The following is an 18593-nucleotide window of genomic DNA, read 5'->3' as shown; positions in this document are numbered from 1 at the left end:
TATTTATGTGTAACTTAAACTATCATAATATAATAATAATAATAGCAAGTGAATGAGATTTGTAATATACGGAATTATTATTTTGTAACATTTAGACCGGTATAATCGATAACCATTAACATTAGCTAGTAAATCTAAGTAAAGGATACGATTATTTTACCCGGCTGGTTATTGTACGTAAAGAGCCGGCATCATCTCAAAAAGTTGGTAAATTTAATACTTTATCATACTGGTAGTTACATCTTATATTTTTACAAGAGTTACAGTATCTTTCTACCTCCCACGACAGCTGGATACAGTGACTGTAAGCAATGATAGAAGATATTATGTGATAAATGCATGATATATCGAGATATTATGTGATCAGACACATGATAATAATTGCCTGAATAGTGAATACTGATGATATTAAACTTTATAACTCTCAAAATATCTTGCGATACCGGCCTCGATCAAATCTAATTGACAGTGTTAAGATGTTATTATACGAGATATGTCTCCCTGTGCGAGATCAAGGCAATCTCATCGTGAACACGAGAGAAATCTTTAAGGGGGGGGGGGGGGGGGGGGGGGGGGGGGGGGGGGGGGGGGGGGGGGGGGTTCACCCTGATTTTTTACCTTCTGTCCTGTCTGATTTAAAGACTGGGGTAGAGAGATTGTTTTACCTCCAGCTGACAGTTTGTACTACGTCACGTGTACTACGTCACGTCTACCTTCTGTCCTGTCTGATTTATAGGAAAATTGATACTTAGAATATTTGATATTCTAAGTATCAATTTTTGCGACAATACCACCTCCAAACCACAATTATAACGAAGCCTATTATAACTCCCTCGATTCGCTCGCTACATCTAGAATCAGTATTATAAAACAGAAGACCTCTATTATATCACCGCACCTGATGCTCCCAAGTCATTGCTCTCGTTCCAAATCTACACAATATATAATAAGGTGTTGTAGTACTGTAGTCAGCACAGGGCTACAAGTACAACATGTATAAACCATTAGAACGGTTACATTTCTCTCTGCTCCAGCAGCTCTTAAACCGCCACACTTCTGATTGAGTCGGTGGTTCAAATTGTTAATCGTTCTAGAAAGAGGACTAGAGGCAGAGAGAGCGAGATTGGCAATGTTAATAAGCTTGAGAGGGTCTCCAGCAGCTTGTACCACGTGTTGGTCACGTGTCGTGCTCTTTAACACCTTTTCTACCTCCTGAAAAGTACTAATTATGGTGAGGGTGTCAGTTCTGCAGAATTTCTGACCAGAATTCTGGTCACGAGGTGTGATCCAGAGTGTGCTCATGTAATACTACTACTACTTTTAATAGTGACTAGTGGTGGTGTGGTCCAGAGTGTGCTCATGTAATACTACTACTACTTGTAATAGTGCCTAGTGGTAGTGTGATCCAGAGTGTGCTCATGTAATTATACTACTACTACTTGTAATAGTGCCTAGTGGTGGTGTGATCCAGAGTGTGCTCATGTAATACTACTACTACTTGTAATAGTGCCTAGTGGTGGTGTGGTCCAGAGTGTGCTCATGTAATACTACTACTACTTGTAATAGTGCCTAGTGGTGGTGTGATCCAGAGTGTGCTCATGTAATACTACTACTACTTGTAATAGTGCCTAGTGGTGGTGTGATCCAGAGTGTGCTCATGTAATACTACTACTACTTGTAATAGTGCCTAGTGGTGGTGTGATCCAGAGTGTGCTCATGTAATACTACTACTACTTGTAACAGTGCCTAGTGGGGGTGTGATCCAGGGTGTGCTCATGTAATACTACTACTACTTGTAATAGTGACTAGTGGTGGTGGTGATCCAGAGTGTGCTCATGTAATACTACTACTACTTGTAATAGTGCCTAGTGGTGGTGTGATCCAGAGTGTGCTCATGTAATACTACTACTACTTGTAATAGTGCCTAGTGGTGGTGTGATCCAGAGTGTGCTCATGTAATACTATTACTACTTGTAATAGTGCCTAGTGGGGGTGTGATCCAGAGTGTGCTCATGTAATACTACTACTACTTTTAATAGTGCCTAGTGGTGCTGTGATCCAGAGTGTGCTCATGTAATACTACTACTACTTGTAATAGTGCCTAGTGGTGGTGTGATCCAGAGTGTGCTCATGTAATACTACTACTACTTGTAATAGTGCCTAGTGGTGGTGTGATCCAGAGTGTGCTCATGTAATACTACTACTACTTGTAATAGTGCCTAGTGGTGGTGTGATCCAGAGTGTGCTCATGTAATACTACTACTACTTGTAATAGTGCCTAGTGGTGGTGTGATCCAGAGTGTGCTCATGTAATACTACTACTACTTGTAATAGTGCCTAGTGGTGGTGTGATCCAGAGTGTGCTCATGTAATACTACTACTACTTGTAATAGTGCCTAGTGGTGGTGTGATCCAGAGTGTGCTCATGTAATACTACTACTACTTGTAATAGTGCCTAGTGGTGGTGTGATCCAGAGTGTGCTCATGTAATACTACTACTACTTGTAATAGTGCCTAGTGGTGGTGTGATCCAGAGTGTGCTCATGTAATACTACTACTACTTGTAATAGTGCCTAGTGGTGGTGTGATCCAGAGTGTGCTCATGTAATACTACTACTACTTGTAATAGTGACTAGTGGTGGTGTGATCCAGAGTGTGCTCATGTAATACTACTACTACTTGTAATAGTGCCTAGTGGTGGTGTGATCCAGAGTGTGCTCATGTAATACTACTACTACTTGTAATAGTGCCTAGTGGTGGTGTGATCCAGAGTGTGCTCATGTAATACTACTACTACTTGTAATAGTGCCTAGTGGGGGTGTGATCCAGAGTGTGCTCATGTAATACTACTACTACTTGTAATAGTGCCTAGTGGTGGTGTGATCCAGAGTGTGCTCATGTAATACTACTACTACTTGTAATAGTGCCTAGTGGTGGTGTGATCAGAGTGTGCTCATGTAATTACTACTACTACTTGTAATGTGCCTAGTGGTGGTGTGATCCAGAGTGTGCTCATGTAATACTACTACTACTTGTAATAGTGCCTAGTGGGGGTGTGATCCAGAGTGTGCTCATGTAATACTACTACTACTTTTAATAGTGCCTAGTGGTGCTGTGATCCAGAGTGTGCTCTTGTAATACTACTACTACCTGTAATAGTGCCTAGTGGTGGTGTGATCCAGAGTGTGCTCATGTAATACTACTACTTACTTGTAATAGTGCCTAGTGGTAGTGTGATCCAGAGTGTGCTCATGTAATACTACTACTACTTGGAATAGTGACTAGTGGTGGTGTGATCCAGAGTGTGCTCATGTAAAACTACTACTACTTGTAATAGTGACTATGGTGGTGTGATCCAGAGTGTGCTCATGTAATACTACTACTACTACTTGTAATAGTGCCTAGTGGTGGTGTGATCCAGAGTGTGCTCATGTAATACTACTACTACTTGTAATAGTGCCTAGTGGTGGTGTGATCCAGAGTGTGCTCATGTAATACTACTACTACTTGTAATAGTGCCTAGTGGTGGTGTTGTGTACATGGTGACTATAAGTCGTGTAGTAATCAGAAAAAGTGCTGCACAGAAACACCAACTCAACACCAATAATTTTGGAAATTATGCAAATACTGAGCTCTAAGCTATTTTTACTGTACTGTTTCTTCAGCGAAACAGTCAAATCTTATTTGAGAACCCAGTTCAGATCAACTGTAACCACCTGTCTGTCAGAGAATTCTTTACAATTAAACTAACATGTAGCCGCTACATCCCATTAGTCACCTCTAGTTGTAGTAGTACTAACATAGATACTGAGCAAGGTAATACCGAGAGTTCTTTAATATCTGTCTGTTGATGACAAGGTCTGGGACATAGATACTGAGTAGGGTAATACCGAGAGTTATTTAATGCCTGTCTCTCTGTCTGTTGATGACAAGGTCTGGGGCTTGATTAGAGAGCTCTAGTGGCTGTTACTGTTAGAGGACAATGAGGGGATACAGTAAGGGGTCAGTATTCAAATATAATATATCAGTACTGGAGGTGGGTGGGTGGGGTGGCGTCTAGTTAATTATATTGAGAGACCTTCTTATAATGTGACCTAGTAATTGGTAGAGAGAGCGTGAGCACCTTCCCAGGTAATGAAACTTGGGCACAAGGGACTTTAGTTAGGCACTTTTTGTTAGGGACATGGTGCATGTTAGGGACATGGTGCATGTTAGGGACATGATGCATGTTAGGGACATGGTGCATGTTAGGGACATGGTGCATGTTAGGGACATGGTGCATGTTAGGGACATGGTGCATGTTAGGGACATGATGCATGTTAGGGACATGATGCATGTTAGGCACTTTTTGTTAGGGACATGGTGCATGTTAGGGACATGATGCATGTTAGGGACATGATGCATGTTAGGGACATGATGCATGTTAGGGACATGGTGCATGTTAGGGACATGGTGCATGTTAGGGACATGGTGCATGTTAGGGACATGGTGCATGTTAGGGACATGGTGCATGTTAGGGACATGGTGCATGTTAGGGACATGGTGCATGTTAGGGACATGGTGCATGTTAGGGACATGGTGCATGTTAGGGACATGGTGCATGTTAGGGACATGGTGCATGTTAGGGACATGGTGCATGTTAGGGACATGGTGCATGTTAGGGACATGGTGCATGTTAGGGACATGGTGCATGTTAGGGACATGATGCATGTTAGGGACATGGTGCATGTTAGGGACATGATGCATGTTAGGGACATGATGCATGTTAGGGACATGGTGCATGTTAGGGACATGGTGCATGTTGGGGACATGAGTTTTATAACAAGGGACATGACTTTTTGTTGACGCGACATAACGGGTCTGATATTATGATGAATACCTCATGAATAAAGCACAGGAGTTTGGAGACGCGAAAACTGGGAACGTAGAATAACGTTTCGCAATCAAAAGCACATTGTATCGAATAATGTGCTCTACCTAATAGTCAGCACATTGTATCGAACAATGTGCTCTACCCAATAGTCAGGCCACCCACGATCTACGGAAAGGATGTTAATTTCACTTGTAAACTGGGCGAGGGTGGTACCTGTACCTAAGCTTAACAAGCTGAGAGTTTATATTGTGTTTGGAATGTGCCTGTACCACTCACAGGGCCGCATTACAATTAAATGTGTATACTCCCGAAGGTACTGTACTGTGTACAGTGCTTCTTAATGTAAATTCGAAACAAATTATCCTCTATTATTAGGCGTTGTCAGCACTCAGCACTCTCACCACTCACTAGCTCCCATGCCCACTGCCAGGAACCGAGAGAGAGAGAGAGAGAGAGAGAGAGAGAGAGAGAGAGAGAGAGAGAGAGAGAGAGAGAGAGAGAGAGAGAGAGAGAGAGAGAGAGAGAGAGAGAGAGAGAGAGAGAGAGAGAGAGAGAGAGAGAGAGAGAGAGAGAGAGAGAGAGAGAGAGAGAGAGAGAGAGAGAGAGAGAGAGAGAGAGAGAGAGAGAGAGAGAGAGAGAGAGAGAGAGAGAGAGAGAGAGAGAGAGCGAGCGAGCGAGCGAGCGAGCGAGCGAGCGAGCGAGCGAGCGAGCGAGCGAGCGAGGGAGGGAGGGAGGGAGGGAGGGAGGGAGGGGAGGGAGGGAGGGAGGGAGGGAGGGAGGGAGGGAGGGAGGGAGGGAGGGAGGGAGGGAGGGAGGGAGGGAGGGAGGGAGGGAGGGAGGGAGGGAGGGAGGGAGGGAGGGAGGGAGGAGGGAGGGAGGGAGGGAGGGAGGGAGGGAGGGAGGGAGGGAGGGAGGGAGGGAGGGAGGAGGGGAGGGAGGGAGGGAGGGAGGGAGGGAGGGAGGGAGGGAGGGAGGGGAGGGAGGGAGGGAGGGAGGGAGGGAGGAGGGAGGGAGGGAGGGAGGGAGGGAGGAGGGAGGGAGGGAGGGAGGGAGGGGAGGGAGGGTGGGAGGGAGGGAGGGAGGGAGGGAGGGAGGGGAGGGAGGGGAGGGAGGGAGGGAGGGTGGGAGGGAGGGAGGGAGGGAGGGGAGGGAGGGGAGGGAGGGAGGGAGGGAGGGAGGGAGGGAGGGAGGGAGGGAGGGGAGGGAGGGAGGGAGGGAGGGAGGGAGGGGAGGGAGGGAGGGAGGGAGGGAGGAGGAGGGTGGGTGGGAGGGAGGGAGGGAGGGGTGGGGGGAGGGAGGTGGGAGGGAGGGGTGGGTAGGGAGGGAGGGGGAGGGAGGGAGGGAGGGGAGGGTTAGGGAGGGAGAGGAGAGGGAAGGGAGGGTGGGAGGGTGAGGGTGGGAGGGAGGGGAGGGTGGGTGGGTGGGAGGGTGGGAGGGAGGGAGGGGAGGTGGGTGGGAGGGTGGAGGGAGGGAGGGAGGGAGGGATGGGGAGGGAGGGTGGGTGGTGGATGGGAGGGAGGGAGGGTGGGAGGAGGGTGGGAGGGGGAGGGAGGGTGGGGTGGGAGGTGGGGGTGGGTGGGAGGGTGGGATGGGTGGGAGGGGTGATGGGTATGGGGAGGGTGGGAAGGGAGGGGTGGGAGGAGGGGAGGGAAGGGGAGAGGAGAGGGAGGTGAGTGGAGTAAGGGAGGGGGGGAGGATGGAAGGTAATTGGAGGGGAGGGGGAGAAAGGGTTAAATTGTTTTGATGAATTGGGATATGATGGTGCGAATTGGGTGTGTGGGGTGGTGTTGTGGTTGGGGGGGGGGTTCATAAGAGAATAAGAAAAGGAGGGGAGTTGATACAGAGAAAAATATAGAAGAAAATGGGTGAGCGATGCGAAAATTAAAAGACCACACGGAGGGAGGTCGTGCAACATTATAATGTTAAAAAACTCCCCACCCACACAGTACTCCACTCGGCCCTTCCATTTTTATTAATGGATTTTTTGTTTTTTATTGTATTATTGTTTTAGTTCTTTAATATGTGTATGTGTATGTTCCTTTACTTTTTATGAGTTTTTAACTTTATTAATGTGACAGTTTTTTTAGATAAAGTGTATGGATATTTCTTTCATTTTTTTTTGTGTAGTGTTGCTTTCTGTCTTATTGTTGTCTTATATGTGTCAATTTTCTTTTTTGTCTTTTTGTTTTTTGTGCGTTTCGGTGACCTAGTTAATTTTTCAGAATCTGCAACTTCTTCATACAGCTTGGTTGTTTTTTTTTTTTTTATTAACTGGGTTTTGTAGTGGAGAGTGGGGCTTCCCTTTTACGTTTGTCCGGTCGTCGAGTCCCGAGTGTTGTGCCTTTACGACCTTCTTTAACAGACTCCCTCTTGTTTTTCTTATCCTTTCTCTCTTCTAACTGCTCTTTATTTTTCCTTCCCTCACGTTCTCTCTCTTCTTCATTGTTCTTTACTCTGTCATCTATACGGATGAATCTCTCTTCTCTTCTTTCTCTCGATCTGAGACCCTGCTCTCTCTGCTCTCTCTCTCTCTCGCTCTCTATCTCTTTTTGAGATACTATCTCTTCTCTTCTCACTCGTCTCATCTGCTTTCGTTATCTCTCTCTTTACATCTCTTCCCCCCACCCCCCCCCGGGAAGATCATGTCTTGGAACGTCCCAACCATGAGTGCAATAATATATCGCTTATGCGAGCATCAATGGACATGAGCCAGATTTGACCCGTATTCCCAATAAGTCCGTTTTGGCACTCTTTTCCCCTGCAAAGACAAACACAGTGAATAGTGATCGGCTTCAAGATATGATCCCGTGAACAGACATAACATTCGACCATAAACTGTGCGAATAAATATTAAATATCCCACCCGCCCTGGCTAGCTGCATGTCTCCGACTGAGATCATTGTTGGACTGTCTGCAGATCTGGGGTTACCTGGACCCAACCCCACCCACCACCCGGATCCTTACCCCTCGACCTTACACGCTCTACTAATACTAGTGGTACATTCGGGAAATAGCATTCTAATAGATATCCTAACTGTTTCGCGGAAATATTATTCAATTAGGGTAGTTACTTATCACTGACTCTTACATTGTTATCTGACTGGTATTATTGATCTTATGACGAGAACTAATCATGCTGAGCTTTTGAATGTAGATGATGTGTTGCGGACTTAATGGGCCATGTAGGATCCCCATTATGATACCATGTAAATCCCTATGTACAAATATAACCGTGATATTTTCTGCAGTTGTTACATTTGAAGAGTAACAAATTCCTGACGGTGAATCGAAGCGGTTTGACGCAGCTCTGCGAGAAAGAATGCATGAGGGTCAACCTGGATCAGAGTGGAAATGAGGTGAGTTTGTGCGTTTGTTTTGTGATAGTTGTTCTGTGTTAGTTGTGTGCGCTCCCTTCGATTGCCTTCTCTTTGATTTCTTGCTAGTGATGATTGTCTAGTTTTGTTTGTCAAATGTAGCAAACAAACTAGGTATTGTGTAGGGGACAAAGCTCTCGTGTGCTATGACAAAAGCTCATTATCTACTATACAAAATATATTTTTTTCAACACAACTATTGAGACTTAGTAAACATATACCGGTTTATCTCGGAATGCGGGAAAGGAACAGTTCATTTCCTAATTAAACATATGTAAAAAGAATCTACTGTAGATAATATAATCTACTGTGGATAATAGAATCTACTGTAGATAATAGAATCTACTGTGGATAATACAGTCTACTGTGCATTCACTTGGATCGTCTGAAGTGACTGGTGATTAGCATTATATAATAATTAATTTATCCTACTTTCGAAAGTGTAAGGGGAGCAGATATCTAGGTACAGATATATCAAATTGTTGACAATTTAACAAAGATAATATCGATTATCTGCTCATTAGGGTCGTGAGTATTTACGTGCTTTTCCTAAAACTACAAAAAGCTGTGCGCTTCCAATGAGATGGAATGTTATCTGTACCACCTACAACGCTAGCCTCACAACCAGCATTCAATCATTAAGCAACTAGTCCACGAGTAAATACGTTTTAGTTTTTTAGAGTTCCTAACTTCTACCTACATTCCATACGGATTCAGCATTAAATTGTGAACAACTTTAGATGCTATATTCTAATTATTTCTACTTCATAGGGTCAAACCAATCCATTTCTAATATTTTAAAAGCAGATCTAAACAACCTTTATTGAAGTATGAGTATGTGGATGACATAGGTGTAAGGATAGTCCTTTTTGCTTGGGGTTTATTTTATGGAGTTTGGACTTTGATATGCAACTAGCTTATTAGGTTTTACTATTTTGCATTATAATTGGTCAAGTAAAGTTGTCCTAATCTATAGTGTAGAATATAATTCATATGGATTAACGCAAATGAAATAAACAACTGTAACCAGAGAATATGACAGTGAAAGGGTGCGTGGGGTGGTGGGTGGGGGATAGAGGGATATATGAGTGGGTGGGGGGGGGGGGGGGGGATATATATGACTCAAATTCGATTTTGTCCAGCAGTAAAATTGACAATTTAGTGGAGAACAATTGATACTTGCATCTGTATTGTTAAATTATAGGTGCGGGTAGTAGATTGTAGAACAGGTTATATTAGGTTATAAAGTGTTGAAACTTTGATGCTATTGAATGCGGGTCAAACGCTGCTCGGCCACGCCTGTGTCCGGTAAGGTATGCTTGCCCGATGGGAGGGGGGGTGTCGAGGACGGTGTGTGGCGGGGCCGGGCTGCATACTCCGTAGTCTAACCTCGTGCCCTCAGGTACGAACTTCTCGAACAACACTCCTCTTGAAAAAGTGAATGTCCTTGTGTTTCACTTTATCCTCATCCTCAGATCTACGTGAATGACAAAGTCAAGATATGTCCCATGGGTAGTACAGCGGCTCTGAACGCCAGTTCTCAACCGCTTCTAGATCACCCCGGGTGCAATGAAGTCAACATGACTAAGTAGGTGGAAGCATAACTCCGAGTGCTAAACTCAAGTTTCGAGTGCTAAACTCGAGTTCCGAGTGCTAAACTCGACTTCTGAGCGCTACACTCGAGTTCCGAGTGCTACACTCGACTTCTGAGCGCTACACTCGAGTTCCGAGTGCCGCTAGCTGCTGAAAACGTGAAGCTTCATTTAAGGAGGAGTTTTCTGTATTTTACTGACGGTAGAACTTATCCTTTTCCCGAACATCATACGAGCAACAGGTTGATGGAATATATTAAATCAACAACCATATAACCGCAACCAATCAAACAGGTTGATATTAAATCAACAACCATATAATTGCAACCAACCAAACAAGTTGATATTCAATCAACAACCATATAATGGCATGTTATCTACGTTCTAAAACATCCTAAGAGAAAAATTAAACGGTTGACGGTAGAAAATATAGAAACTTGTGCAAATGAATGCTATACAAAAACAGAAATCCCTAACTATTTCGTGATCGAAATACAGATTCTAAATAAAGCAGTATTAGTGTTTAGATATCCTCGCCGTTCTTGCTACTGACCAAGTAACGTGTCAACTGTGTGCTTTTGCCGGCTATCTTTATTAATATCACCGGTGTATTCTGAAATATTGAATCTTTTACATTATCAGTAGCAGTACCTCTTAGCTTCTTCCATTTAATAAATTAATATTAGGGAAAATAAGTAATAATAGCATCAACAACGACAGTCTGTGTTGCTGGAACATATCACCATAATTATAGCCCACTTCTTTCAATGTAACGATTGGAGTTTTAGCATCTCCCCCCCCCACGTCTTGCAATGTAACATTGAGTTTTATAAGCCCCCCGCCACCTTCTTTCAATGTAAAGATGTTACATTGAGGGTATTAGACCAGCCCCCCCCCCCCACCGTCTGGCAATGTAACATTTGAGTTATAGCCCCCCAACTTCGTTCAATGAACATTGAGGTTGAAGAGCGCGCGCGCGCTCGCGCGCGCGACAGCGTGCAATGGAACAATTGAGTTATAGCCCCCCCCCACTTCTTTCAATGTAATATTGAGTTTATAGACACCCCCCCTCCCCCACTTTCTTTCAATACAATGTAACATTGAGTTTATAGCCCCCCCCCCCCCACTTCTTTCAATGTAACATTGAGTTATAGCCACCCCCCCCACGTTCTTTCAATGTAACATTGAGTTATAGCCCCCCCCCCCCCACTTCTTTCAATGTAATATTGAGTTTATAGCCCCCCCCCCACTTCTTTCAATGTAAAGATGTAACATTGAGTTTATAGCCCCCCCCCCCACTTCTTGCGATGTAACATTGAGTTATAGCCCCCCCCCCACTTCTTTCAATGCATAATATTGAGTTTATAGCCACCCCCCCCCACTTCTTTCAATGTAGTATTGAGTTTATAGACACCCCCCCTCCCCCACTTCTTTCAATACAATGTAACATTGAGTTTATAGCCACCCCCTCCCCCACTTCTTTCAATGTAATATTGAGTTTATAGCCACCCCCCCCCACTTCTTTCAATGTAACATTGAGTTTATAGCCACCCCCTCCCCCACTTCTTTCAATGTAACATTGAGTTTATAGACACCCCCCCCTCCCCCACTTCTTTCAATGTAATATTGAGTTTATAACTCCCCCCCCCACTTCTTTCAATGTAACATTGAGTTTATAGCCACCCCCCCCACTTCTTTCAATGTAATATTGAGTTTATAACTCCCCTGGCCTCCCCCACTTCTTTCAATGTAACATTGAGTTTATAACTCCCCTCCCCCACTTCTTTCAATGTAATATTGAGTTTATAACTCCCCTCCCCCACTTCTTTCAATGTAACATTGAGTTTATAACTCCCCTCCCCCACTTCTTTCAATGTAACATTGAGTTTATAGCCACCCCCCCCACTTCTTTCAATGTAATATTGAGTTTATAGCCCCCCCCCCCACTTCTTTCAATGTAAAGATGTAACATTGAGTTTATAGCCCCCCACTTCTTGCAATGTAACATTGAGTTATAGCCCCCCCCCCACTTCTTTCAATGTAATATTGAGTTTATAGCCACCCCCCACTTCTTTCAATGTAGTATTGAGTTTATAGCCACCCCCCTCCCCCACTTCTTTCAATGTAATATTGAGTTTATAGCCACCCCCCCCCCCACTTCTTTCAATGTAACATTGAGTTTATAGCCACCCCCTCCCCCACTTCTTTCAATGTAACATTGAGTTTATAGACACCCCCCCCCCCCCACTTCTTTCAATGTAATATTGAGTTTATAACTCCCCTCCCCCACTTCTTTCAATGTAACATTGAGTTTATAGCCACCCCCCCACTTCTTTCAATGTAATATTGAGTTTATAACTCCCCTCCCCCACTTCTTTCAATGTAACATTGAGTTTATAACTCCCCCACTTCTTTCAATGTAACATTGAGTTTATAGCCACCCCCCTCCCCCACTTTTTTCAATGTAATATTGAGTTTATAACTCCCCTCCCCCACTTCTTTCAATGTAACATTGAGTTTATAGCCACCCCCCCCCCCCACTTCTTTCAATGTAATATTGAGTTTATAACTCCCCTCCCCCACTTCTTTCAATGTAACATTGTGTTTATAACTCCCCACTTCTTTCAATGTAACATTGAGTTTATAGCCACCCCCCCTCCCCCACTTCTTTCAATGTAACATTGAGTTTATAGCCACCCCCCCTCCCCCACTTCTTTCAATGTAAAGATGTAACATTGAGTTTATAGCCAGCCCCCCTCCCCCACTTCTTTCAATGTAATATTGAGTTTATAGCCACCCCCCCCACTTCTTTCAATTTAACATTGAGTTTATAGCCACCCCCCTCCCCCACTTCTTTCAATGTAACATTGAGTTTATAGCCCCCCTCCCCCACTTCTTTCAATGTAACATTGAGTTATAGCCCCCCCCTCCCCCACTTCTTTCAATACAATGTAACATTGAGTTTATAGCCACCCCCCCCCCACTTCTTTCAATGTAACATTGAGTTATAGCCCCCCCCACTTCTTTCAATGTAATATTGAGTTTATAGCCCCCCCCCACTTCTTTCAATGTAAAGATGTAACATTGAGTTTATAGCCCCCCCCACTTCTTGCAATGTAACATTGAGTTATAGCCCCCCCCCCCACTTCTTTCAATGCATAATATTGAGTTTATAGCCACCCCCCCCCACTTCTTTCAATGTAGTATTGAGTTTATAGACACCCCCCCTCCCCCACTTCTTTCAATACAATGTAACATTGAGTTTATAGCCACCCCCTCCCCCACTTCTTTCAATGTAATATTGAGTTTATAGCCACCCCCCCCCCCACTTCTTTCAATGTAACATTGAGTTTATAGCCACCCCCTCCCCCACTTCTTTCAATGTAACATTGAGTTTATAGACACCCCCCCTCCCCCACTTCTTTCAATGTAATATTGAGTTTATAACTCCCCCCCCACTTCTTTCAATGTAACATTGAGTTTATAGCCACCCCCCCACTTCTTTCAATGTAATATTGAGTTTATAACTCCCCTCCCCCACTTCTTTCAATGTAACATTGAGTTTATAACTCCCCTCCCCCACTTCTTTCAATGTAATATTGAGTTTATAACTCCCCTCCCCCACTTCTTTCACTGTAACATTGAGTTTATAACTCCCCTCCCCCCCACTTCTTTCAATGTAATATTGAGTTTATAGCCCCCCCTCCCCCACTTCTTTCAATGTAACATTGAGTTTATAACTCCCCTCCCCCACTTCTTTCAATGTAACATTGAGTTTATAGCCACCCCCCCCCCCCCCACTTCTTTCAATGTAATATTGAGTTTATAGCCCCCCCCCCACTTCTTTCAATGTAAAGATGTAACATTGAGTTTATAGCCCCCCCCCCACTTCTTGCAATGTAACATTGAGTTATAGCCCCACTTCTTTCAATGTAATATTGAGTTTATAGCCACCCCCCCACTTCTTTCAATGTAGTATTGAGTTTATAGCCACCCCCCTCCCCCACTTCTTTCAATGTAATATTGAGTTTATAGCCACCCCCCCCCCCCCACTTCTTTCAATGTAACATTGAGTTTATAGCCACCCCCTCCCCCACTTCTTTCAATGTAACATTGAGTTTATAGACACCCCCCCTCCCCCACTTCTTTCAATGTAATATTGAGTTTATAACTCCCCTCCCCCACTTCTTTCAATGTAACATTGAGTTTATAGCCACCCCCCCCACTTCTTTCAATGTAATATTGAGTTATAACTCCCCTCCCCCACTTCTTTCAATGTAACATTGAGTTTATAACTCCCCCACTTCTTTCAATGTAACATTGAGTTTATAGGCACCCCCCCTCCCCCACTTCTTTCAATGTAACATTGAGTTTATAGCCACCCCCCCTCCCCCACTTCTTTCAATGTAAAGATGTAACATTGAGTTTATAGCCACCCCCCCTCCCCCACTTCTTTCAATGTAATATTGAGTTTATAGCCACCCCCCCCCACTTCTTTCAATTTAACATTGAGTTTATAGCCACCCCCTCCCCCACTTCTTTCAATGTAACATTGAGTTTATAGCCCCCCCCTCCCCCACTTCTTTAATGTAACATTGAGTTATAGCCCCCCCTCCCCCACTTCTTTCAATACAATGTAACATTGAGTTTATAGCCACCCTCCCCCCACTTCTTTCAATGTAACATTGAGTTTATAGACACCCCCCCCCCCCCCCACTTCTTTCAATGTAACATTGAGTTTATAGCCACCCCCTCCCCCACTTCTTTCAATGTAATATTGAGTTTATAACTCCCCTCCCCCACTTCTTTCAATGTAACATTGAGTTTATAGCCACCCCCCCCCACTTCTTTCAATGTAACATTGAGTTTATAGCCACCCCCCTCCCCCACTTCTTTCAATGTAACATTGAGTTTATAGCCACCCCCCCCCCCACTTCTTTCAATGTAACATTGAGTTTATAACTCCCCTCCCCCACTTCTTTCAATGTAACATTGAGTTTATAGCCACCCCCCCACTTCTTTCAATGTAATATTGAGTTTAAACCCCCCCCCACTTCTTTCAATGTAACATTGAGTTTATAGCCCCCCCCCCCCACTTCTTTCAATGTAACATTGAGTTTATAGCCACCCCCCCCCCCCCACTTCTTTCAATGTAAAGATGAAACATTGAGTTTATAGCCACCCCCCCTCCCCCACTTCTTTCAATGTAATATTGAGTTTATAGCCACCCCCCCCCCCCCCCACTTCTTTCAATGTAACATTGAGTTTATAGCCACCCCCCTTCCCCAATCTTTCAATGCAATATTGAGTTTATAGCCCCTCCTCCCCCACTTCTTTCAATGTAACATTGAGTTATAGCCCCCCTCCCCCACTTCTTTCAATACAATGTAACATTGAGTTTATAGCCACCCCCCCACTTCTTTCAATGTAACATTGAGTTATAGCCCCCCCCCCCCACTTCTTTCAATGTAATATTGAGTTATAGCCCCCCCCCCCCACTTCTTTCAATGTAATATTGAGTTTATAGCCACCCCTCCACTTCTTTCAATGTAACATTGAGTTTATAGCCACCCCCCTCCCCCACTTCTTTCAATGTAATATTGAGTTTATAGCCACCCCCCCCCCCCCCCCACTTCTTTCAATGTAACATTGAGTTTTTAACACTCTGCTCTGAGCCCACCCACCAACTCTCAACCAAGCCCACCATTAGCCTCACCCTCTCACTAATTTCGTAGTTTTGTTATCTACAAACTCCACCACAAGCATTATTTCTCGATATAAACTCACAAAGCACCGTCTGCACACTAGCCGCTATATAACCCAGCATAACAGCACTAATGGTTATTTAATCCTTTAATTGGTTAACTTTATGTGAAAATGAGGCTCTGAAATGATATAATTCAATTCTATAAAGCTATAATGATTATAAAAATGGGTCGTTCGTTGTGTAGTTTTGCATTACAGTATTATACAGTCCTTGGCCTTACATATAAATATTATTTTCACTAGCAAAACAAAATATGATATTATTATTATATGATAATAATATGATACAATATTATGCTTTAATAATAAGCTCTGCAGCGCAGGCCGCAGCTGGATAATATTATATATTATATATAATATATACTTAAGTGTTCACCATTTTAAGTAACGTGAATGCTACATCTTTTGTTGTTTTCAGGTCTTCGAACAACAACACAAATAGATGAAAACGATGAATGATAATATTATGATATATATGAAGTTATCTTCAGGTGTACCTAACAAGGCATTGTTTAAGTTTATAATATAACATAGCGTGAAGTAGGTACTCTATATACACACACACACACATTCAATATAAAACACGGTGGCCCTGTGTTTTGTGTCTCCCCGGAACTATTGTACACTGTACTGGAGCTGAGACCGAGCTATTGTTTTCAAAACATGTCCTCCCAAGCTTACACAGAGAACGCTACGTCTACAATTCATTTAACATAAAGGGGTCCCAGCATACACAATTAAATACAGAAGGTTTCCTAATATGTTGCAATGTGTGGTATCGGGAGTGGTATCTCTATAATATTATTGTTCAAAGTAATGCCAATAAGTGGAAAACACAAAGCTGATCTTCTGGCATTTGCGGGAAAATAGTTGCCAAGCCCCACCCTATAATACATTAGCCATCTTATTTACGACGTGTAGTAAGACTATCATGACAGCTATCTGATTAGATCCGTCCCTACCTCGTCACTCCAAGATTAAATTCTCTACCAACTTTGTGATGCAAATGCTCCGTTAGGGCATGCAATATACCCCATTGTATTATGTATCATTATTTGGGGAATACAATCACAACAGAGTTCTCCCTGTACCACCGCTCCACAAGGCCACAATCGTAGGACCTCTGGATTATTGTACTGTGTACAAATATATTTTAAGTATGTACAATCACAGCCTGGCTTGTAAAGATTCAGTTGTTGTGTCTTAGGTTTGGGCGAGTATCATTTGAAAAACATTGAGTGTATAACTATAATACTGTATAATACTTTATCAAAACACTGAGTGTATTGTCCCAAAACACCTGCCAGCTGAATAGGCTTGATCTTAAGGGGCTGAAAGGTAGTCTAACATATTTAACATGTCTAACATATTTAACATGTTTAACATGTTTAACATATCATGTCTAACATGTATAACGTATTTAACATGTCTAACATATTAATTGCCAGTCTTTCTCCAGCATGCTCTAAATATGCGGGCCTCCAAAACACAGGGATCAAGTTTCAGAAAGCTCTGGTTTCTTCAGAGCAACCCGTCATCTTAATGGTATAATTAGTGTGTTGTATTGAGAGCACAGCTCGTGTAAGGGAGAGCCAACTTTTAGGTGCGGAGATTTTACTAATACCCATTCGCGCCGCCCAAAAGTGCAAATTATCATGCGTTAAATGCGGACATGCGGACATGCGATCCGGCATCTAGCGTACCTACATTTTATACATGAGCATGCTGTATATATACACAATTCAATTGCAATTGAGTAATATTGTGTATGATATAGATGTGTCCAGAAATAGTACAGCTGGCAGAATGTTTCCAGATAAATTACATCCTGCAGACCCTGCAGTCCACCAGAGTGCAGCACATTAGCCTCTCCCCTGCTGCACTGCTACAGTGCTACTATTACAGACTCCTGCTCAGTACACACCCTGACACACCACCCTGCACAGTGCACACCACTCTGCACACTACCCTGCACACCACCCTGCACACTACCCTGCACACTACCCTGCACACTACCCTGCACACTACCCTGCACACCACCCTGCACACTACCCTGCACCCTGCACACCACCCTGCACACTACCCTGCACACCACCCTGCACACCACCCTGCACACTACCCTGCACACTACCCTGCACACCACCCTGCACACCACCCTGTACACTACCCTGCACCTCACCCTGCACACTACCCTGCACACCACCCTGCACACCACCCTGCACAGTACACACTACCCTGCACACTACCCTGCACACCACCCTGCACACTACCCTGCACACTACCCTGCACACTACCCTGTACACTACCCTGCACACCACCCTGCACACTACCCTGCACACTACCCTGCACACTACCCTGCACACTACCCTGCACACTACCCTGCACACTACCCTGCACACTACCCTGCACACCACCCTGCACACTACCCTGCACACCACCCTGCACACCACCCTGCACACTACCCTGCACACTACCCTGCACACCACCCTGCACACCACCCTGCACACTACCCTGCACACCACCCTGCACACTACCCTGCACACCACCCTGCACACTACCCTGCACACCACCCTGCACACTACCCTGCACACCACCCTGCACACTACCCTGCACACTACCCTGCACACTACCCTGCACACCACCCTGCACACTACCCTGCACACTACCCTGCACACTACCCTGCACACTACCCTGCACACCACCCTGCACACTACCCTGCACACCACCCTGCACACTACCCTGCACACCACCCTGCACACTACCCTGCACACTACCCTGCACACTACCCTGCACACTACCCTGCACACCACCCTGCACACCACCCTGCACACTACCCTGCACACTACCCTGCACACTACCCTGCACACCACCCTGCACACCACCCTGCACACTGATACCCTGCACACTACCCTGCACACTACCCTGCACACTACCCTGGGGAGGCGTGCACCAGGCACCTCTCACACAATACGTGACCAATATTACCAT

General features: G+C 44.4%; 1 protein-coding gene across 1 annotated transcript in view; it reads left to right on the top strand.

Annotated features, from left to right (window-relative positions):
* Nucleotides 1–18593, top strand: part of LOC134815388 (inositol 1,4,5-trisphosphate receptor type 1-like) — a 185585-nt gene that overhangs the window by 76471 nt on the left and 90521 nt on the right. Inside the window, exons 5-6 of the mRNA XM_063823921.1 lie at nucleotides 8122–8229; nucleotides 9723–9835. Coding sequence (XP_063679991.1) covers nucleotides 8122–8229; nucleotides 9723–9835 — 221 coding nt within the window. The remainder of the gene's footprint in view (nucleotides 1–8121; nucleotides 8230–9722; nucleotides 9836–18593) is intronic.

The sequence above is a fragment of the Bolinopsis microptera genome, chromosome 5 (genome assembly GCF_026151205.1).
Source record: "Bolinopsis microptera isolate Bmic1 chromosome 5, MBARI_Bmic_1.0, whole genome shotgun sequence".
NCBI lineage: Eukaryota > Metazoa > Ctenophora > Tentaculata > Lobata > Bolinopsidae > Bolinopsis > Bolinopsis microptera.
The sequence above is the reverse complement of the archived record's forward strand: the minus strand, read 5'-3'. Positions and strand labels throughout refer to the sequence as shown.